The 23694-nt window shown below is 31.5% G+C and overlaps 1 protein-coding gene across 1 annotated transcript; it reads left to right on the forward strand.

The window, feature by feature from the left end:
• Window positions 1–1308: 1308 nt before the first annotated feature.
• LOC132726311 (uncharacterized) lies at window positions 1309–23694 on the forward strand. The gene is made up of 16 exons (XM_060711622.1): window positions 1309–1454; window positions 7956–8072; window positions 8220–8299; window positions 8597–8695; window positions 12496–12618; window positions 14535–14657; window positions 15209–15331; window positions 15660–15782; window positions 17605–17736; window positions 18043–18165; window positions 18469–18582; window positions 19063–19188; window positions 19516–20398; window positions 20636–20759; window positions 21034–21181; window positions 21380–23694. Exons 1-16 carry the CDS (start codon window positions 1309–1311, stop codon window positions 23692–23694), a joined length of 4899 nt encoding a protein of 1632 aa, XP_060567605.1.

Raw genomic sequence — 23694 nt, forward strand, 5'->3', positions numbered from 1 at the left:
AGAGATAGGAGAAAGTGCAACATCCCTCTCATACCCCCTTGCACCGGCTTCGGGGTTACATGATGGCTTTTAGGATATATACACAAATTGAAAATTTATTTATGTTTTTTACCCATTTGCCAAAACTTTATCTGTTACATTTTGAAACTACATCCCTTATTTCAAACGTTCATTTCCGGGGTCCTTTTTCTTAACATTTACTATTTAAACTGGATGAAAAGGAAGAATTCAAAGAAACCACACGTCAACACCGGATAAATGTGAACAAAATTTTAATAAAGATCTACCGGTTTCGAAACTATCTGTTTCTTCTCATTACTATTTAAGTTATATATTCACGTGAGGCGGACCGAGAACCTTCAGAAAACCGGTGATCTCGAATATAAGATTTGGCGTTTCATCCACTTCTTTGTAAACATTTGAATATTTTCGGGTGTACAGCACTTCTGACTATTTTTGAGTGCTAAAAACTGAAAAGTGTTGATAGAAAAGGTATAACTTGTTATCCTTTACTTACATTTGCGTGAATTAGATCGGAAATATTGAGAAAAATGCACGGCATGTTTTTGACAACTGGTCAACCTTTCAATACCGTACTTCCGACTATTATCGAGTGCGCGAAATTTTAAGAAAAATTATGCTGAAAGTGTGTAATTTTTCATCTTACTCATGTACTATAATCAGGCGGACCAGAAATGTACATACATTCTTTCTTAAACAACTGGTGGTTTCGTCTTTGAGCTTGTACTTCTGAGTACTATCGAATGCGTCAAGTTGAAAATTTTCTTTCCTGAAATATGAAACTAATAATGTTCTACTTGTGTTTGAATGAAGCAGATTGCATGAGAAATACTCAGAAAAGTTTTGGACAACCTGTCAAACTAGTATACCGTACTTTTAACTATATTTGAGAGCGCAAATCTGAACATTTTCAAAATGTATACTGTAGTTAATCATCTAAGCCATGTATTGAGTAAAGCGGATCGGAAGTTTTCTGAATCAGCCAGGAAATAATAAGAAGGATTTTTTTTCTAGTTTTCTAGTTTTAACAATTTGGTCAACCCTTGTAAGAGAGATGTTCGCTTCGAAATTGTACGGTTCTTCCATGTTTTGTTAACCTTTAAAATTGTTCAAAAAGCCATATTATAATATTATTACATGTGTATACATCTGTCAATTAAAGAAAACAAATGTTGTTTGTTTTATTTTTTAATTCTCTTTAAAGCCTCTGTGTAAGTATTTCATAATATACGAACTTCAACGCAGTGACATTTACTTTAGATTGACACGGACATTTAAATTATTTTGATGGAGTATTTAATTGGTCGGGAACAAAAAATAACATTCGGTTATGGTTCAATGCTATATTATATAAAGAGCCCACGCATAATTATGATCAGTAGCCTAAGAATGGACGGCGTTGTAAGGATAGCTATCGTCGCCTTCCTGTTCAGGTAGTTACTTTCTTATTTTTAAATGCTACATTTTTTTAAAATAATTCCAATTTACTTTTTTTTTAGTGAATGGAAAGTTCTTTCTGAATTTTGATAATTATTAAGCAGCAAAGTTTGTTTTGTTGTTGTTGTTTTCTTCAGTCTGGTTAAATGAATAATTTAAATTTAAAATTTCTTATTGTCGTCCTGAAAAAATGTTTCCTCTCTGAATGTTAAATGATTGTGTGAGGAATTAATTTTATTTTCCATGTGTTCTTCCGAGCTCAGAATATAATCGTATTGGTAGGGCAGTGCTCAAAATCTAAATCATATACCATAGTCGAAATGGTTAATGATTTAGATTTCATGTAACCAATTACAAAAACAACAACATTTTTCCAAAATGTTTAAAGAAGTCATATAAATTAACAAATTGTTGTTACAGTAATGTATGAACTGAATGATGATTCGTTCTGTAAATAATAATTAGCAAAATCAACAATTATTTAGGTGTGTCAATTGAATGTCCATATAAATAAATATGTGTCTGTCTTAGCAGTGCATTTTACTTGTATCAATATATTTTAGCTAGAGGATTGCTTGCCTTTCACCAGGAACGTTTTTCATGAAATGCGAATCTATATTTTTTTTCTTACAGCATATCTTTTATGAAAGCATATAGAGCTATATCTAGAATTTTGTCCGATGATAGCTTTTGATACGCACGATACCAGAGTCCATAAATTACATTATGAATTAGATTGACATATTTACGTGAAACGAAAATCTCCTCTGCGTTACCACATGATTGCAGGGGTAAAATATTTTCTGAGAGAATGTTGAAATTTTACTTTATAATTTATGAAACAAAATGCTTTTTTATGTTTTCACTGGCTACCATTGCAGTCCGGAATATATATAACATATAGATTCTATGTCAGAAAGAAAATACAAAAACCAGAGCAGATTCGGGTGTAATCGAATATATATTACATACAATAAGCGTTTATTTCATTTAATTGCCTTATTAATTCCTTCATTAACAAAAACCTGCTAGAAAATAATTGCCCTGACATGAAACAATGATATGATATATTGCGATAATTATGACTACATGTACGTTCGAATACATGAATACGGAGAAGTAAAGCAATCCAGTATGCGAACTATGAAAACAAGATCAACATGGAATGGTGGCGTTCAATGAAGTTTTGCAACCGTGTTATTGAAATTATAACAATCTGTTGTCCACCTTGTTTTATCGGACCAATCTGAATTTTAAAAAAATGTGTTTCCTCGAACATTAGGAAAAATTGATATCGTAATGTTATCAATTTATACTTATAGCACTCATTCTAGAAATCATATAATGTTGTTCTTTGACTTGTTATTTATTTATTTATTTATCTATTATCTGTATATTCATCTATTTATTTATTTCCCATGCACTGTTTTCAGCCAATCGCTGGCCATGTTACAATGCGAAAGTGTGACCTAAAGGAAATATTACATGTTAAGTATTCGATTACCAATGATGTGGAAGCTTTTATAGCACTCTTGAGTCATTTTAAAACTTGAAGCTCCCATTTTTCCAATGATCGCCATAATGCAATATTCCGAATATTCTGAAAATGAATGTTATCATGTGATTTTCATACATAATTCACTATTCTGAAGCCAATTTTGTAAAAACTTCTACATAATCACTCAGTAACAATAAAAATGTGTCGGACATTAAAAACATCAAGATTCGTGAATCAGCGAATCTGATGAAGTTGTTACAAATTACGTGCGGTGCAAATTTGCCAAATACAAAACGCGCAGCTGAAAGAGTAAGACACGGAATATCAAATTATACCTTTATAATAATAATAAAGTGCGTGAAACGTGCCATATACGGGGAGATTTTTACGCATTGAATCAACTTATCGTCGTTTTCATACACATCATCACATCTGTTAGGTAGCCGGGTCGTCATATGTCTCTTTAAATTGAATTTCATGTTTTTCAACAAATGGTATTGACGAATTCCGAAATGTACCGCTAAAAAGCAAAAAAAAAAAAGGTGGGTTTCCTTCCAGCTGTTGATGGTATACCCATAGATAATTGCATGAAACGCGTTCTCTGTTAGAATTGTACCAGTCTAAAGTGTGTAACTATGAGCATAAAGAATCAACTTTTATCACCGTTGACAATTTTTCGGGGATGTTAAAAGATGCTCAAAATCTGATTCACAACAGAACGGTCATGATCTGCTCAAGAAATAAACACAAAAATGAATAAAGAAATAAGTATAATAATAAAGTGTTATGCATTTTATGTGTTTATTTAGTTTGTTCTGTTTGATGATTTGAAAACGACGTTTCTATAAAACTCGTACGTCTATAAAGTTATACCCTAATAAAACACGTTCATCGGCATGACAAATAATGGGTGTAAAGTGATATATATTTTATAAATATTAAAATATAAAAACTGAAAAAGAAACTAATATTTTTTCCATAAACTGTACACTTTTACTAATAACCAGTTTCCATATAATATTTGTGGTAGTGTTTTGGTGAATATGTGTTATTTTTCTTCCACGTCGTACATTTTATTTTGCAAAATACTTTTCCGATATCCTGTCGTATGAGTGAGACATGGTTTAAATATATGAAAAAGAGAAAAAATGCAACAAGAACAAGGAAGTCTTCCTTGTTGAAAATATTGTTTGCATTTCGAAACTCAAGAATTTAAGTGTGTAAACATACATATCTTGCACCACGTCGACTCTTTTAAATTTTAAAATATAAAGTTGACAGACATCATAAATGTTATTTACTAAATCATTGTTATGTTCACTTAATGAATTTATGTTTTTATCTTGCATATGAGAGTATATTAGTTTATACTTTTACTTTACGTATGCTTGTAATGAATTAATATGTGCAATTGAATAATTAAAAAAATATGAATGCCACCTTTTTAATCATTTATCACATACCCGTGGCCACTTTTACGACTCCATTAAAACGGTATTTCAGGTCGTGCATATATTTTGACGTGGCGTCATTTGTGTAATACAAACATGGCGTAAAGACTCGCTACAATATATATAGGCGCGTCGATAACAAAAACTGATTATTTTCACAAAAAACAGTTCTTTTTTATGTATGTAATAAAAAGAATATTATATTCGTGTATTTTCATTTCTTATTTTATTAAAGCCTCTGAAAATATTATTATTATATAACGACTTTAATATATTAAGTATTGAATCTACACTCATTTTATATCAGAGAGAGAGGGGGTGGTGTATTTGTATTATCTTAGTTGATTAATCGGCGTTTAAATCAATGTGCATTCATAACATTAACATTATAAAACACATTATACAATGTACACATTAATAATTAAAATGGATATAAGTTGTTTGTTGTCACACATACTCATGTAGTGAATATTTGTAAGTAGCATTGTCTTTTTAAACAAATTATTTCTATTACCCATCGACAAAGACTCAGCACCGATTAAAATTTTACTAAATTTATTTTATTTAGTTTTTGGCGAAAACATTGTCATAGCTGAGTATCATATTCAAAGATAAAAATTTGAAATGCTAATTGAATATTTATCTTTATGTAGTATATTTTGCGTTTTTGCTACGATTACGGCAGCAAAAATCTGAAAATTATGCTATAAAAATGGAACAAGTTACACTGATATATGTGACAGCAATTTGCAAAAACGCAGCAGACTTAAAAAGCTGTTTACCCAGGTGACTGTAGCAAAATTAGAGTCTTTGCACACTTTTAAAACATTTCAAGAAATGTATCTTCTCGTAGTCCATTTGTAATATATATCATTAGATACGTGCTGGACTGGTCTTCCTGTCTGCCGCCTATATACTCGCTATGACGATGGTCGGCTCGTCTCTTTATGAAATTATACAACAAACAGACAGAGTAAAACAATCTGAGGTGGGAGGGTGGGTTAAAAGCATTTTAATTATGTAAAAAGATTTAAACTTTAAGTTTTTAAACTTAGCGTCAGTACAACTACCTTCTTCGTTGGCTTCCAGATTGCAAAAGAATGAATAACGATCGGTGCTGCGCTGTTCAAAGAAAAGTAGTACTTAATGTATCCCTCCACTTAATTCATGTATACCATATTTGTACATGTATATGATCTTTGCGATGTGTAATAAGGTTAATAATGTAAATCGTTAACCTGAATAAAATGTTCCTTTATAAAGAGCCACGGTCATGACTTAGGGCATGTGTTGATATTCAATTTGTTTTTTACAAAATGATTTTATTTAATACCCATTAATACCCGTGCTACTATATATAGTAACATACTTAAGGTTATTTCAAGGCCATTATGACAAAAAGCGGACCAATGTGAACGAACGAGATGAAAAGATTCAACAATTCACCTGAACTAGTTAATTTTCGTCTATTTCAAATTGTTTGAATTACGATGGCACTTCTCCCATTGGTATTTTCCCCCATTAAATTAAAATAATTCAAATAAGCTTAAATAATTCTATTGACAAATACATTTTGTTTTTAAATATCAGTTGAAAAACGAAATCAATTGTCACGTACATCTTAAATGCTGTTATGTGAATGTTTGCTTAATAAATAATATTTAAGAAATAATAAATATATAACTAAGTTTGCTTAGTTATGTAAATATTTGCAGAGTGCGGATGAGCAATGATATTATTCTATCTGAAGACGATTTAAGATTTTTTTTAAGACATTAATTAAATAAAACAGATGATCAGTTATTTATGCCAGACATGATTTATTGAGTATATTTGCTCAGTATCAGGGAACTGTCAACCTCAGTTAGTTGTGGTATTTAAATAATATCTTGTAAACAGACTAAATCAAACACAGTTGGCAATGTCAACACTTTTTGCTGCCTTTGCACTCAAATAAGGACAATGCATTTCGTTATATATTGTTTTTCACTTCCCGTTGGCGTGGTCTATATCTATTATTTAATAACGCAATCATGTTTATTTAAATTAACCACTGAAACTGATTGACTAACCCTTAATTCAAACGTTTTGTACACATACATTTTATATTTATTTTACTTGTTTTTTATCAATAGTGAATACATTATTCTTCATATTCATGAAAAGGAAGAATAAAGTTTGTCCTACCCAACGTCCAGGAGAATCATCTTGAATAAAAAGAAAAAACATCTGAAGTTTTGTTGAGTAGCAAATACTTGCTGCTCTTTGTTACTTGTGAACGAAGGAAAATAAATTTAAAATCTAACGTGCTTACATTTATACATACGTGAATCAGATCATGTTTTTAGAATACATATTATTTGATTAAAATGATTGAAGTGAATTGGTCAATATATGAAGGTATTTAATACAATTACAAATCTTGATAGTCTTTAGTATTATACGTAACGACAAACCACGAAATAATAATGTATGAATTTTGTTAGTAATACATTATAACAATATGAGATAACATATCTGTAAACAGTAGACTATAAATTGTTCTAGAAGATAATATTATTATCACACGTATTATTGTTCAAACTTAATCTCTAAGAACTTTATATTTGATATAATCTTAGAAAATAGGTTCCATTGTATACCAACCAATTCATTTTTAATCATCGAGTCGAAATGAAACACTTATGAAAGAATAATGCGTTTGTTAAGCTACTGTATATAATATAAACTCAGATCATCATTACTATTGAAAAAAGTGTGCTATTTAAATCAGTTACGCATTTATCTTGAACATATCTTTCATGTTTTCTGAACTATTCATTTTCTAGTTGTATTTTCATGACTGTTCTTTAATACATATATTATGATGATGATATTTGCACTATAGGATTTAAATGTTTTCATTTCTAAATGATAATTATTATGTAAATGCAGTTATCACAGATGTCTTTACTACACTTTCTAGGGGTATTTGTAAATCTGAAAGCATTTTCGGAAGGCTATCATGGCTACTTATCTCAACATTTGCAAATGTTCGAGTACAACAATATCCATGCATTCAAGATAGCTTGATGTCCTTTAAGGTAATCCGGACAAAACATTCCAAATACAAAGTAAGAAAGTTATTGAAAGAAAATCATTTATGAGGTTTCTAAAAAAGTACCAGAAATATTGCTTGTAAACGTTTATATAAGAGGTACTGCTATAAAAGTTATATTAAATCGTGTTTCAAAGTCCTTCCTCAAGACAGGAAATAAATTATCCAAGACAATTGATTCCTGATTAGATAATGTTCAAAAATATGGAATGAAGTTGCTTAGACATTGATATGCGATGGGCACAAAATTAAGAGTCGATGGCTTAAATGAAAGTAATTTTACACACTGATGGATTGTTTTTTACGAGTGTCGACTGAAAACGAAAATAAATAATGTTTTAAAAATCGCCTTCCGACAATTCTTTCATTACTTTGATTATTAAAGGTGTCTTCACTGCTAATTTACAAAGAAGTATCTGTTTAATTTAATTATATTTACATGCTTTTGTAGGGGCATCTATGCTGGATTCTGTACGACATCGTACTCTTGTCAAACCTCGTGTAAAACTTCTACGAAGTATCACACAGCATGCGGTTTTATGGGATGGGAAAGATGTTCAAAATCACGGTAACTTTAATCATCTTCTTAGTTATACAATCTATTCAAATGTTTTAATTCTGTATACATTACAGAATGTGTATGAATCGGGTGCCTACGTTTTATGTAATGTATACTTAATCAAACTTTTTTTCCATATGACTGTTTTCTATTCAGAACTGTTTACAAGCGATGTTCAAAAACATGCTATAAAAATGTATGCTGTGCCGGCTACTCTGGAAGTGACTGTAACATACGTAAGTTTTTTTCTTCTTTTCTTTATCAAGAAATATCTTACAAGATTATGATTATAAGTGTTGATGAAATAATATTTGCAAAGTGTATTGCACAATTTAAGAAACAAGTTAATGTTATCATTTTTACTACCTTAAAGTAGTCTTAAAGTTTTCAAAACCGTTTGCGGTTTACATTTAATTTAATATTTTTGAAGAAAAATGTGTTGTTTTTTTTAATCATAAATCACCTTAAATGACTGACCAATTAGTTTCAAGTAAACATTCAAATTACCAAAATATACTCTATTGTTCATACAGCTTCTTGTTTCGGATTGAATGTGTGTCCCAATGGTGGAACATGCCAATCTCCGGACACGTGTAAATGTCCACGTGGCTTTTCCTCGCCGGCATGTAGTGGTAAATACAATTTAATTATATATATACTGTCCTAAGATGATAATTTGGTCTTAACGGTACATGGGAAAGTCGAAAAACGGGGTTATCTGGATTATTATCCGATATCGTAAAAGTAAACACTTACACATACTATATAGCATTATTCTTACAGAATTTTTGTGTATTACCGTTATGGTTCTGTCGGTAGGTCGGAGTAATTGTAACTACGGTATTAGTGTTTTGTACTCATTGGTTCGAATCTTACTTAGAGTCATTTTATAACCACAGTTTTTTCTTCTTACTCTGTTTTTCATCATTATTCTTTATTTATTTTTCGTTTTCCTTTTTGTTTTCTTCTTATAATATATATTTTATAGTATATATATATATATATATATATATATATATATATATATATATATATATATATATATATATATATATATATATATATATATATATATATATATATATATATATATATATATATATATATATATATATATATATATATTATAGTATATATATATATATATATTTTTTTTATTTCCATTCTATTTTCCTTTTTGTATTTTTTTTTGATCGCAGTGTAATAAAATATTCGATATCATATTCATGTATGTATATGAAAAAACCGGTCAGATTTGTTTTCTGAACAATTGGCTGTGCTGAAGTAAACAAAAAATATGTACCATGTTACCAGTAGTCGAACTTCTGCCTGTACGGGTAAAACACACTGCTGTCACGGTTGCTCTACCTACTGCGCTAACAAGTCATATGATAATATGTAGTTTTATTTTCATTTTTATAGGTTGTGGCATTGATCTGTCTAACCTATTTTTCGGATTGTTAATGGTCTTTGTTATGTAAACAAAGGCTCAAGTTATCATCCTAGGACAGTACGATTTATACATCTCTGCTTATTTTGTTATTTTTGCTGTACGTATTAGATGTACACCGTGCATATCCAGTAACGTAGGAATATACAAATAAAGTAAAAGTAACGCCGAATCTGTGCAACGGTATTGCCAAAATACCACAATACGTAAACGAATCACAATATTTTATTCTAATTCAAATTCAAAGAAATAAATTAGCGCATACGGCTGCTACGACATTATACTTTAACCAGCATTTATAATTTTTTCAGGAATAAGTACGTCTTTAGATGATTCTTGAGAAAGACGACCTGATTACCTTTTTCAGGGTGACTTCTGTGTTTCGTGAAACAAATATGTCCATTTAACACATTTAAAACATTATTTTCCATATTAAGTATACCTAAGACATTTGTCAAATTACAAGTGTGGTATAACAATAGAATTAAGCTAGTCAAATAAGATTTACCTACTTTTAATGAGATAACCACCGTTGCTTCAGTGCTTCATTCATGAATTCGGCGTTACCTCGTAAAAATGTTCTCAATTACATTTCATCTGCTAAATTAAGGGTAATATGACACGATGCCTCAGGTACACCGAATATAAAACATCATAAAGTAATATGTTTGTTATTGCATTTAAAGATATCAAGGACATTGTTCGATCAATATCTCCGGTATATCAAATATCAAAAATGTAATATCATAGAGTTATTAGTTTTGACGCCCTTAAGCTGTTTAACTAGTGCATTTTTTATATTTAATTTGATCATTAAATAAAATACAATATAAAGTTACTATGGCATGTTGTTTATCACTGCAAACCTTTTTTATGTTTGTAAAAAGTTCAAAATCACTGAAGTTTTGTACTTAAGTAAACTGACCCTGGAGGCATCCATTGTTGTTTACAGTCATATGAAATGACGCCTTTTCATTGGGTGGTTATTTTTAAAGGATATTTCACTGTAATGCAATATGTACAGCAAAAGAAGTTTTTAAATGAGCTAACATTTAATGTAACAACATTGTGAAAACTTAAAATTATGTTTTATTGCATATAAAACTGTCCATTATTTGGGAATGCCATACACCCTGGCAGTCGTCTTAATAGGTGCACCTGTTTCTTTAAGCTTGAATGTATTTACCAATAATCTTGATGAATAGCATCTGCTTTTGGCTTACAGAGCTGAAAAATATATCTAAAATGAAAGGTGTTGTAAAGATATGTATATGTTGATTTAAGAAATGATTTTTTTTCTTTCTTTTTTAAACTTTATATACGATAATCAACCCATTATGAATTTTACTCAGTATCAATTAAAAACCAAATTACGTTTTCAAACAATATAAGCTGTACACCTTTTGCAACAGGGAATATTAAGGGCACTTTGCAAAGTTTTGGTCACATGTCACTCATTAGACATTTTAAAATGGAGGACAGAAACAGAAAAGGGCAGGTCAAGATTTTTCAAAGGCTGTATTTGCAAAATTAAGGCTTGCATAAACATTGATTGATTTTGCATTAGTAAAAAGATGAAAAAATACAGTAAATTTGATAAAGGTGAAGTATTTTTAGTGAAATGTCTCTGTCTTTCCAAATGTTTTAGTTATACGTTGTAAATACATGGTTGCAGTGCAGTCAGCAAATTATGACGTCATACGAGGTCGTTTTCACCAATTCTTAGGTCAAAACAAAAAATGGCGTCAAAATAGATGAGCGTCAAAACACATGATTTGACGATATATACGTTATGTTATTTTTACATGTCGACAAAACACAAGACGCTTGTCAGGTCGTCATTTTCACGAATGATCTTGAAAAATGAAAACATTCATGGAAATATTTTTGATGAGGTCTCAGCATCCGTATGCGCTTATTGATTTCTTCCAATATGGTGTACAATAAAAATATTGGTCATTTTACTTATCACGGTGCTCGTTTTAGCCACTAAATTGCACAATTTCGTGTTACTTTTGCACAATTCCTGCGTTATTTGCACATTCCAGCGTTACTGGATATACACGGTGATGTATGTTTACGGCAAATAGCAATGTAAAACCGTGATTCTTTGGATAAAAATTTCACTACCTATGGTAAATTAGTGATCAAATACATTTAATAGTATATAAAATAGAAAGATACGGTTCCTGAGATATTATATTTCGAACCTCATTAAAATATTTTTAGAGTGGAGGATATTTGTTTTCCTAAGATCATCCGTGAGAATGACGAACTTGCTCGCGTAATTTTGTTTTGCGACATGTTATACAATAACGTATATATTACATTTTTCATATCCGATATACCTGAGACATTGATCGAACAACTAGTTTCACAAATTACTGAAATTAGCAAAATGTGACACAGAAAATTTATTTATTTATCACGCCGATTTCGTGAACAACGTTGATTACCTCTTAAATACCTTAATCACATTTCGCAAATGTCTCAAGTATTCAGAATATCTAAATAACACATTTATGCTTAATTTTAATTTTTCTTATTAATATCGACGGAACACACAGTTGACTGCACAACTGTTGTGTATATAACGTTTATCCAATGAAATGTGACGTCACAAATGTGCAGTATTATAGAATGTATTATAAGTCTGATTGACGTAAACAAATTGTATACTACGCCCTTCATACTGCAAAGAACCGACGTACAACAAACAACATTATATAATAACATCGTAGACATTTAACTACGTGTGTCTAGAAAAGATTGGTTATTGTGTTTTGCTCTTAACGGCATATTTTTAAAATTATGTCATTACTTCTTAACAATAGCTATATTCTCCGCAGTGCACGGTCCCGTGTCCGAGTAATCATGTCGTGGATAACTATTGAAAAGAAACGGTTAAATAGACAAAGCAAGAATGATGATGTTTGTTATAATAGTGATTTTTTTTAATTTATTGTCTCTCTTTTGTTTAAGATATTGACGAATGTAGCAACAGCACACATGGATGTCAACATGATTGTGAAAATACTGATGGCTCTTACCGTTGTACATGCAGAAATGGTTTTATCCTTAATTCGGACCTCAAGGCATGCTTGGGTATGAAGCATTCATATTTTTAATGACATGATGTTTATAACCGGAAACAATTAATAAAGAGCTACCTATTACACAAAGTGTATCATTCTCCAACGTTTCGAGGGGTTAAACCCCTTGTTTATCAAGATGTTTGCTGTGTATTTTATAAATAACATACTTATCTTCTTTTATTTTATGCTTTTCAGTGGATTATTGATTTATCCGTAAAAATTATATTTGATAATTTAACAGTGAAAAATATCAAAATATAATTTCAAACTTTTCAATGACGAAACTTCGTTTTTATGATTTTCCCCATGTGGTACCTCAATTTTATTTTTTGCTGACAATTCTGACAATGTCAGGCTGTTTAAAGAAAAGAAAGCTGAAATTGGTAATGACTTAAACGTCAAAAGTAATAAAAAGAAGAAAACTTACTTCTATTCATTCAAATTACCAATCACAAAACATCGTCTCTTCACTTTTTTGTTTCATTTTAACAGTCTGAAAAGTACACTCCTATCACATGCAAAATTGCTCTTGATGACATTTGGGCATATTTAAGTATCCTACGAGCAATAACTGCCGTATGCTTTATGAAAACTTAAAAAGCAATGACAGCCATTAGTCCGAAGAATAAGTAAACAACCCAGCGTTCGTAAGGCAGCATTCCAAGTTTTCCAATTTCCTAGCCGCTTTTTGAATGTTTACACAACTGTCAACACTTATCTATTGTCTGTTACAATCTTTAAAAAGTTTTCTTTCTTTTAAAAAGGTGTATGACTAACAAATCCAAATGATATCCGTCTGAATCAAACACAATTATTTTCCTCCAGTGAAATACACAGCTTTTAAAAATGGCTGCCGCTTACATTTAACAAAGCCAGGTCTTATATAAATTCGCAGTAAGTAACAGAAATATGGATGGATGGTTGGACTTTTTCGCCCTCTAGAATTGTTTGCGTTTATTATTAAAACAAGCGATCATTTATATTCTTTTAATAAAATGAATAATATCACCGCCATTTAACGTTGATTGTCGAACTTTTTTGCAGCCCAAGACTTCTTGTATTTAATTCGAAATTCGATTTTTTTAGGCTCTCAATGGGGAAAAACAGTTTTTTATATTAAAGTTGATATTAAGGAAATTTTGTTTTAACTTGTTTTTAAGCATAAAATAAAAAGAAAATTTGTTTGTTTGTTGTGTAAGATGTAATTTTATTTCATCTCATGAACTTAAAAAACGAGTGGCGTAGCCACGAGTGAGAATACTGTTTTTAAAGCCCACTCGATGAAATAAAACTTCATCTTACACACAAACAAACAAATATCCTCTATATCCTACACTATGTTATGTAAACATGAAATGACATTGTTGACGTCAACAATTTGAATTACGTAAAACGTGATAATGACGTTTTTCGTCAAAATGTCAACTGCATAACGGTGTACCCCTTACTATACTTTTTAAATATCCTCTATTTCATACACTTAATCTCATGAGACCACAATACGATACTGAAAATCTCGCATGTTTATTTTTTCAATACTTCAATTTAATTACCGCTACTTTTTTATTTTCAAAATGCATGTGCTAATTATTGCGAATAAAAACAACCAGTTACTAAATTTGAAGTATTAGTTATTGCAATTATAGTTCTATTTATTTGAACAATGATGACTTTGACAGTACCGTCCATGAACAGGCTCAATCAAACCCAGTCTGCAACATTTTCAATTTTGGCGTGTTGGGCTTTCTTTCGGGATTCTTATGTTTTCTATTTTGTAAATTTATCACGATATTTTGAGTATTATTTACGAATTGTCTCATACTCGTGGTAAGGCAATTTGTCCTTTAATGCATTTAGTAAAATATATATGCTTGAATATAGTACTATGTCATCAGGAATTTAATAACGTAAATCTATTATTACAAGACCTGAACGAGTGCAATGTCAACAATGGTGGATGTAGTCACATTTGCAACAACAATAATGGATCCTTCTCGTGTAGCTGTAAGGACGGATATAACCTTAGCGCAGACGGACGATCATGTTATGGTAAAATTCATGTTACGTTCTGTTACCCCGGTTCACATGCACACAAAATATACATGAATGTAATACAAACATTTAATGAATTTTCCCAATATAATTTGACGACAGGTTTCTTTACATAATCAGAGTTAACTGACCATCAAATACATGTAGTTACAATTGAAGTTATTGTACCTAACTCTGTAGCATATATTAGAACATTTCGATGTATAACATTAAAAAGAAGATATCAAACTATTATAAAAACAAAAGTACATACATGTATATGTCAGCGATGGGCAAACAAAGCACATGTTTTGCACTTGATTGCCATTTAACATTTCATAAACATACCAAACATGGATGATAAGCTATTATAACTTGTTTTTTATTGAAGCATTTTAAAAATAAAAAATCATTTTATGATACATGTTTGGGTATTTGGTATTTTCTAAAATATTCGGTCTTTATATGGTACACATTATTTTTATAAGAAATAAGTTATAAAAAGAAGGAGAAATATACATGTAAAAACCAAATCCTCATTACGATAGTAGTTGTTTGAAATGTTTAAGATGTAGATGAATGCAGTCTCGGAACAGCGGCTTGTTCTCAGAATTGTACAAACACTGAAGGTTCATTTACTTGCTCATGTAACAATGGATATACTTTAGGTGTTGACAGACATTCATGTGAAGGTATGCCAATTTTACAATCTAAAAGAAACTTTTAATAAACAAGCATTTCATTATAAAAAATCTAGCACATATGTTATTTAAGATACAGAAAATTAGAAAGTTGAAAGTTTGCAATGGGGTCCTAAAGTACAAAATACATTTTTTTTTATTTTGATAATAAAAACAAATTGATTTAAGTGTTTCTTAAGTAACAACTAAATTCTATCTTAGTACTAAATCTCAGCTTTGACGTACCAGTTGAGTTATTTTGTATACTACCAATTCTTATTAAAATATTTCAACAAGGAATCAAAGTTTTATTTTTTCAATGTTTTATTTGTATGCATAGATGTTGACGAATGTGTTGAGGAAACAGCCACGTGTGAAGGTTACTGCAACAACACCAATGGGTCTTACACTTGTTACTGTGATTCTGGTTTTATCCTTGACAATAATGGATATTCGTGCAAAGGTTTTTGTCTGTCTATTTTATCTCCATTTTATCCATGTCTCATTTAAAAGCTTTAGAATATAAAAAAATTTAATATTACATTGATAAATAAATAAAAATTTACGTTTGTCAGTCCAATATACTTTTTATTATTACTGATTCTGGCATTCTCGCTTTTTTATTCCTAATTTAGTTCTTGGTTGTTGTTTTTGTTGCACCGGTGTTTTCATTAGGTGATATTGCAGCTTTTCATCTCACTTGGTGACAAAAGACTTTTGGAGGCCTGCTTGCATTTTTTTCAAGAGTAGGAGAACCGTATGGTTGTCGGATAGTTTCTTTTAAAACTCAAGGGTGCGTGACCGGATTTGACCTATAGTAAGAAGCAAGTTGCAATGAACATTCGAAAGAAGAGGCACACATTAGTATTTTCCGATATTACACACCTCCTCTATTGTTTGTGACAGGTCTATATTTTTCGGATAGACCTGTTTAAACAAAAGAAAGTCCGTTATGAGGTCTATCTTTTGCACGTGCACAGGTCTGTTCTAGTCCGACAGACCCGGTCATGAAAAACACGTGAAAAAATAGTCGACCTGCTTATGCGAACACAAAGAAAACATGAACGGCAATCAAAAATTGAAAAGGAAAATAAAATGTAAATCATTGTCATAATATTCCTGTCTTACAAAATCTGGATACAAAATAATGTTCCCCTGAAAACCTTCGAATCCAGGGCTTAGTTTCTAGGAATGCTACACTACAACGTTAAAGATATAATCCAAAAGTTGCTTATAGTGACATGCATATACAAGTACTTAAAGTGGATTGGTCTAAATTGGGCACATCTCCCATTGGTTATAAAAATAGCGATAGAAACGATTCGGATATTATGAAAAGAAATCTTGAAAAAGAAATGTTAATGCAAAGTTAGTGATTTAGTATAACAATTTATATGATGAGCGATCATATTTTATTCTATAACACATTATAATCGGATCATGATTCTCACACTTGCCAACAATTGACATATGTAAGTATTTCCTGGTCTGCTGGGTATCCGGACATTTGCCACTCAGACAGTTGTTCCCTCGGAAGTTTTCTCCCTTTTGCAGTAGCGGACATTTGCCCCTTCATATCTTTGGAAGATTGGACGTTTGCTCCCCCCATGCTTTAAAAATGTTAAAAAAAATAATAATTTTGAATTGTTTATTACAAAAATTCATCATCGTCTTTTGTCGAAATTCTAATTGTGCTTAAATAAACAAAAACTGTGCAAATTTGTGAAAACAAATTAGCATCCATAAATAAATAAAATAAAATACATAATATTCATACGCGAGATGACCACTGACAAGTAACAATTCGCCACAGCATAAAAGGAGCACGCGTCCGAGAGGACAACTCTTCGCGGGAGGAGGCAAATGTCCTAGAATTTGCAATGTCTCATACGAAATACTATCAACATAATTATTCATTCTTTTACATACCTGCCATTGCAGACCCATTCTCTTTACTATTGACAAATTGCACATTTACCTTTTTTGATTATTATTTTAAAAGGAAAAACAGAGTTAAAAGCAAGATATGTATTATATTTAAGCAGAACGTTGATAAAAGCTTACCTGTAAATGAGCTGTGTTGAAAAATAATCTTTGTGCATTACATCAAATGTTTTAGATCAGCCATTGCTCGAGCCAATAGTTTGACGGTGTGTAAGTTGGATATCGGCCTCGTACATCGATCTTTCTGTTTAGGAAAGACCTCGTACTCGGTCGATATCCTATACATAAATATTTATAATATCACAAGTGGTTTCTTGAAAGAACTTGTTTCAATAATTTAGATATGAATGAATGTGACACTGGGAACGGAGGGTGCGGTCAAATATGTTACAATGAGCCAGGTTCGTATAGGTGCGAATGTCGAAAAGGTTTTACAACTGTTCATTCAAGCACAAATAGTGAAGTGTGCAAAGGTAAGAACGAAATGATCGATTATAGAAAAAAATGCTTATTGAAGATTAACATCATCACAAATTAATTCAATACATCTATTGCCGATAAATCTCTTGTAAACTTATGGAGATTACCTTTTTACTATCGCATGTTTTGTTCCATTCATAATTCATCCCTATGAATGTTTGCCAATACAATAATTAGTTTTAACGTAATATTCAAGTAATAACAGAACACTATTGCTTATTAGACCTAACTGTGCTTGCTTTATGTTGTAGTTGTGTGTGTACTGTAAATTAAGTTTTGATTTTTCTTACCACTTACAGATATAGATGAATGCATGGAATCAAGCGCATTATGTTCTCAAGTTTGTCACAATACAGAAGGTTCCTTTACGTGTAGTTGTTATCCCGGATTTAACCTGGACAGAGATGGTGTATCTTGTCAAGGTTAGTACGCATACATTATATAAGGTAATATTTCAACACGAGCGGTGAAAGAGAAAGGACTGAGCACTATTTCTAAATACTCGAATTCCGATTGAAGCTGTTTTTACATACTGTATCTGTTTCTCTCTTACTTTTTTATATGTTATTAGCAGTTAAAATAAAATCACTCGAAATGCTTTTGTGAATGCGCTGAATTAATTGCTGAATTGAATTATGTCAAATATCATAGGGTTATCAATAACAAATTCAAAAAATAATTGCAATGTTTTTGATTCAACAAGCAAAGTCTCAATTTTATTTCAGACGACGATGACTGTGAAGGTGTTGTATGCATGAACAAAGGAACATGTGTTGATGGATTGAACAAATACACGTGTACGTGTGAAACAGGTTTCCGTGACAAGCATTGTGAAACAGGTAACGTTATATAATTCATAGCATAGCCACCTAAATTTCATTTATTACAAGTAATCTATGACATTTCACTAAGTGCCGAAACTATCTTTGATTTAGTAGATGACTGTTCCATTAGCGGTGAATTGTTCCGCGTTGTAACTATGAATCTAGTTTCCATAGCAAGCATTCGGAAAAAATCTTAAAGTTGTTCAAACTTGTTTTATAAATATAGAATAAAAACCAGCTTTTACCCGTACCAAAGATGCTACTTCAATTTTCCCAACCTTACTTTCATCATTCCGTGTCTTGTTATTGTCGAATTTTGTTTATTTATAACTCAAGTACGTTTTATAATAATCGTCAACATCCTCGATTGATCAGACTTCTAATTGCCTGTTTGGTCTTCTATGTCTTTTTCTTACTTAATTGGTCTTTTTTGATCAAGTTATTCTCATCACATAAAAGTACTATCGATACAAATTAATTTGATTACGATTTAAGATATAAATGAGTGCGAATTTGCAAATGGCGGATGCCAAGATCTATGTGAAAACACAGAGGGTTCGTTTCGCTGCAGTTGTTTGGAGGAACGACAGCTACGTGAAGATGGGTTTTCTTGTGTTGTAGGTAAGCTGATTGATAACGAAAAAAGTTACTAGACTTAAATACTATGTATTTGAAATAACTTACAATTATACAACTGGCTCAATAAAATTTCATTGTTAAATAATTTACTCAGGTTTAATCGATATAATGAATTTCATGCACGTTTATATAAGGAGTATAATGTTGAGAGTATTATATATAGTGTACGATTCATTGTTAAGGATAAAACAAAAATTTAGAGCTCTGAAATTAATATAAAAAACATCTATCGAGTCATGTAGCATTCGATATAGATTTTATTAGTTCTTCAACTAAGATTATAATTAGTTTCCTAATGTTTCACCTTAGGGGAAGTAAGAAAGCAGACTGTGTTTGAACGGCTAAAAATTCCCCGACAGCACCTGCCAAAGCCATGTTTTACTGTAATGCTTACCCAATGCACAGGCGGAAATGACATAACCATTTATTTAAGCTCAACATCGAACTGGTATAAACTGACTGCAGATCAAAGCGTTATGTTCACACTCGGTGTGGTCTTTGTTAACGTGAACAACTTCTCTGTCCCAATATCTATAAAGGGAATTGAGATGATTGTTCGAAATAACGAGTTCACGTTAAATTATGGGGTGACGTACGAATTGACTCAAGGAATAAGAATAGAAAGCGGAAAAGCAGACAATGAATGTATACAACTTGAACTTGTTGAAAGTGATACTTTCGATTTCATAAGCAAGAACTCTTTTATGAAGACGTTATTATTTTTGCTCTCTCCTGTCATTCCATCCTGGCTAAAATTTGACAAATCAAGCACCGAGGTTCTGTCTATTCAAGATACAAAAAGTTCTCTTGTTTATGGTAGAGACATGGATGATGTTTCGTGGTGTGATGGAGCTCCTGTTATATTCAATCATTTGTACACAGTATTCACGTTTGGTACGGGATTTCAACTCAGCGTTTTCGGTAAAAATGTCGACATACCTAAACCATTTAGTTCGCGAAAGTTTTGCTTGATTGTCGACTTATGTCAACATTTCGGCGGGACAGTGTTTTTAATGTTACCAGAAGGATCGCGAGATATGTTATTAGACATAGACATATTTTCAGCACTGAAGAAGCAACAACAGTTATATATTCTTCCACGAGGAATCGGATTTTCACTCTCAAAGGGGATCAATTCAAAATACCACACTTTATCTGGACAACTTTGGAATGGAGATACAATGTTTACACCGTACGTTTAAAACACCTAAGGCTTGTGTATTTCTCTTCTTTTAATTCATCAATGTCCGTTATATTGAAATGATAAAATCTATTACAATATTGTTATTCTTAAACCTGAACTTGATCGATGAAAAGCGTCTTTGATATTTGTTGTTGAATATGACGTTTGTTTCCTCTGTGGTTGGTTTTATACCTGATTTTTGATTGTTTATTATTTAATTATTTAACTCAAGAAAATTATTTTCAGAATACAACCGAACGTGAATTTCTGGATTGGTGGTGTCATGAGAATAGATTTTACAATTTTAACATTAAGTTTAACATTTGAAGGGAAGGCTGATATTTACATCGGTTTTCCAAACGTTCAAACTGTGAGTGCATTATACAATGTTTTGCAAACGCATTCAGTTAAGTTTAGTAAATGAATAAACGTCATTAAAACTATTATGTAGTCAGATGTTTTAGGTCCGAACGGATTTGATCACATCTTTTAATCGGAAGGCAGCACAGAAAGCCTCTATTATATTGTAGTCAGTCATTGCTTTTTAAACGTAAGAGCTGTAACACAATATATATCGTCAATTCCAATTAAATAAAACATGGATTTATTTTCTACTGTTAAATCATGTTTGTTTCAATTTGTAGATGTTAACATCAATGTTTGTAGAAGAATGGGCAGGGTTAATGGACATCCAGCTTTCTCTGTCGCTGAGATTGCCTATATTTGGGGAAAAACATTTGGTTACATTTTCATTACTCAAGTCTACAGTCAATGCGTATTTTTCCATAGGAGGTAATGCAATATATAAATTCATATATAAAGCCAAACAAACTGGAGGTAAATTTCATATACATTTTCTGTAGATACAAAATTCAAGAAAAGCAACTATATTAAAAAGAAGATTGCTTTTGTTTATCCGCTTTTAACCAGTCGAATTTTGTAGACTTTTGTATTCTTCTATTAATATATATATTTTTTTACATTAAAAAGGTTATAGTCGCCAATCGTGTGGAGATGTTTCCAACCCAGAAGGAATGTTTTTCTCAGTGATGGTTGAATTAAACCCATTTAAAGGAATACCTTTTCTGGAAGACTTCGTTTTCTCGTCAGTTAATCGTATGCATTTGTTAATGATTACGGATCGACAAGATAAATCTTCAATGGGAACACAATTTAGTATAACGAACGATATACTTGAATTGGACAACTTTCTGAACAATGCCACAGATATAATTGATGAAGCGTTAGTCAACACCGAACTAACAATGTCAAATGCATTAACAATAATTATTTTAAAAATTAAAGATACCTTTGATATAATCAAGTCTGTTGTTAGAGTGCATTTGAATGGTTTATTCACTCGAGACATAAAAAAGATGATACAACATATTGATGGTATCCGGCAAAATCTAGAACATATTAGATCATCAGTTAATGTTTTAATAGATGAAACTGAATTCATTATAAGTGAAGCAAAAGATCGGTTTATTAGACTCCTAGAAAAACAAGTCAACATCATTGAAGAAAATGTTCGTAATATAACGACTTACATAACGAATATTATTTCGTCTTCTGTTGGGTACCCCACGGGGTTAGGGTTTAAGTTTACATCGGATTGGACATTTTTGGGGTTAAAATTTATTGGATTCGACTTTGAAATGATATATTCAGAGAGTGACCTGTTTAAATGTAGCAGGTTTAAAGAAGTTAATAGATTATTAAATGGAGAAAAGGCTTTACGCGTCCTTGCAAGAAGCTCTTTAGGCTACAAATTAGGCAGATTTTTAAATCTTGAGATTGGAAATGGTTTGGGCATGGCATTTTCAACAAAAACGCTATATGTTCTCGTGCAATTGCAAGCGCATATACAAATGTTAGGAATGGAAGTGACTGGAGATATCTTTATCAGCACTAAAGTTGGTCTTTATTTTTATCTCGAAGGAAAAGTTTGGAACACTTTCTTAGCTCAAATTGACGTTGTGGCGGATGCTGGAAAAGCTTGGGATGAACTGACGTTTAAACTTAGCGGAAGATTTGTTGCAAGTGCAAGAAAGCGCCGTGGTTTGAGCACAGAAACGTCATCGTTACAACACAACCATCTAAAGGTTAAGAGAATACGGAGACAAGTACAAACAGACAGTAATTCGTTCCAAGACAGTTATCTAGATGGTTTAAAGAAAGTCATTAGACTGATTTCTGAGGAAGCACAAACACGATTGACCCAAGTCCAGAACGCGCTTACATCCGCTAAAAATTGTTTCACTCAGGCACAAGATTGGTTAGACAAAAAGCAAAATGACATTAGAGATGCTAATGTAGCTTTCAACAATGCGGTAGGAAAACTCGAAGAAGCTAATGAAAACCTTGAAAGAACAAAACAGCCCTTAAATGAAGCAATGCTGGAAATGGAAAATGCAAAGAAAGATATCAATAATCTGTGTAAAATAAGGACTTGCAAAAAAATATGCATATCTGGTTTTAAATGCAAAATGTGCTCTAAAAAGGATTTTTTTGGTAAAAGTTATTACCCATGCTGCAGATTTACAAATTGTATGCTTAGTTTTCCTGATCCAATTTGCGTCATAGCTAATATAGCTTGCCAGATCACCCGGGATGCGGCTTACCTAGTTCTAGAAACTGCAAAAATATTTGTAAGAGGTGCGATGCTTGCGAACGATATTGCTAGATCGACAGTATCATATTATCAGTTCGTAGTAGATAAATCTCGCGCCGTTTTAGTAGCAGCAGAGGGGATTTTAGAATTAGCTAAGATTGGCCAAGATGTAGCAATTGACAATTTGGAGGCAGCAAAAGTAGCTTTAGAAGCAGTAAAAAACGTCATAGGCGCCGCTGCTAAAGTTCTTCAGTTTGTTATAGATTATGGCAAAAAGAATGTAATAGATGTCAAAAATTGTGCATTTGATATTACAATGTCAATTAAAGACCTCCCAGTATTTGAAGTTTCATGTGAAGTAAATGCTTTTAAACTGGGTTGGACAAAAATAAAACTAAAGATAAATTTTAAAAACATACACCAGAGTATTTGGCAGGCAGCGAGGGCAACAGTTACGGCTATAATTGATGTATTTGGCGAAATATTTTCCAGTCGTAAGCGCAGAGATATAGAAATTGTAGCGTCATCGAGGATTTATATGCTGATTCGTCAAGCGCGAGAATCAGATGACGCCAACAATACTATATATAATCTTAACAAAACGATTGATTTGAGTAAAAATATTAGTGGTTTTCATGGATCGGCAGACAGCGATTTTGAAAGTAGGGTAGAATTAAAGAGAAATGTATAG

The sequence above is a fragment of the Ruditapes philippinarum genome, unplaced genomic scaffold (assembly GCF_026571515.1).
Source record: "Ruditapes philippinarum isolate M1 unplaced genomic scaffold, ASM2657151v2 ctg140_1_1_1_1, whole genome shotgun sequence".
NCBI lineage: Eukaryota > Metazoa > Mollusca > Bivalvia > Venerida > Veneridae > Ruditapes > Ruditapes philippinarum.

What these genes read in the sequence shown, in the direction of transcription:
- LOC132726311 (XM_060711622.1), top strand. Translation starts at nt 1,309, where the DNA reads ATGGAGTATTTAATTGGTCGGGAACAAAAAATAACATTCGGTTATGGT. An exon ending in TGGAAGTGACTGTAACATAC is followed by an intron (nt 8,300 to 8,596) that starts GTAAGTTTTTTT and finishes TTGTTCATACAG; the next exon opens with CTTCTTGTTTCGGATTGAAT. An exon ending in AAATAGTGAAGTGTGCAAAG is followed by an intron (nt 17,737 to 18,042) that starts GTAAGAACGAAA and finishes TACCACTTACAG; the next exon opens with ATATAGATGAATGCATGGAA.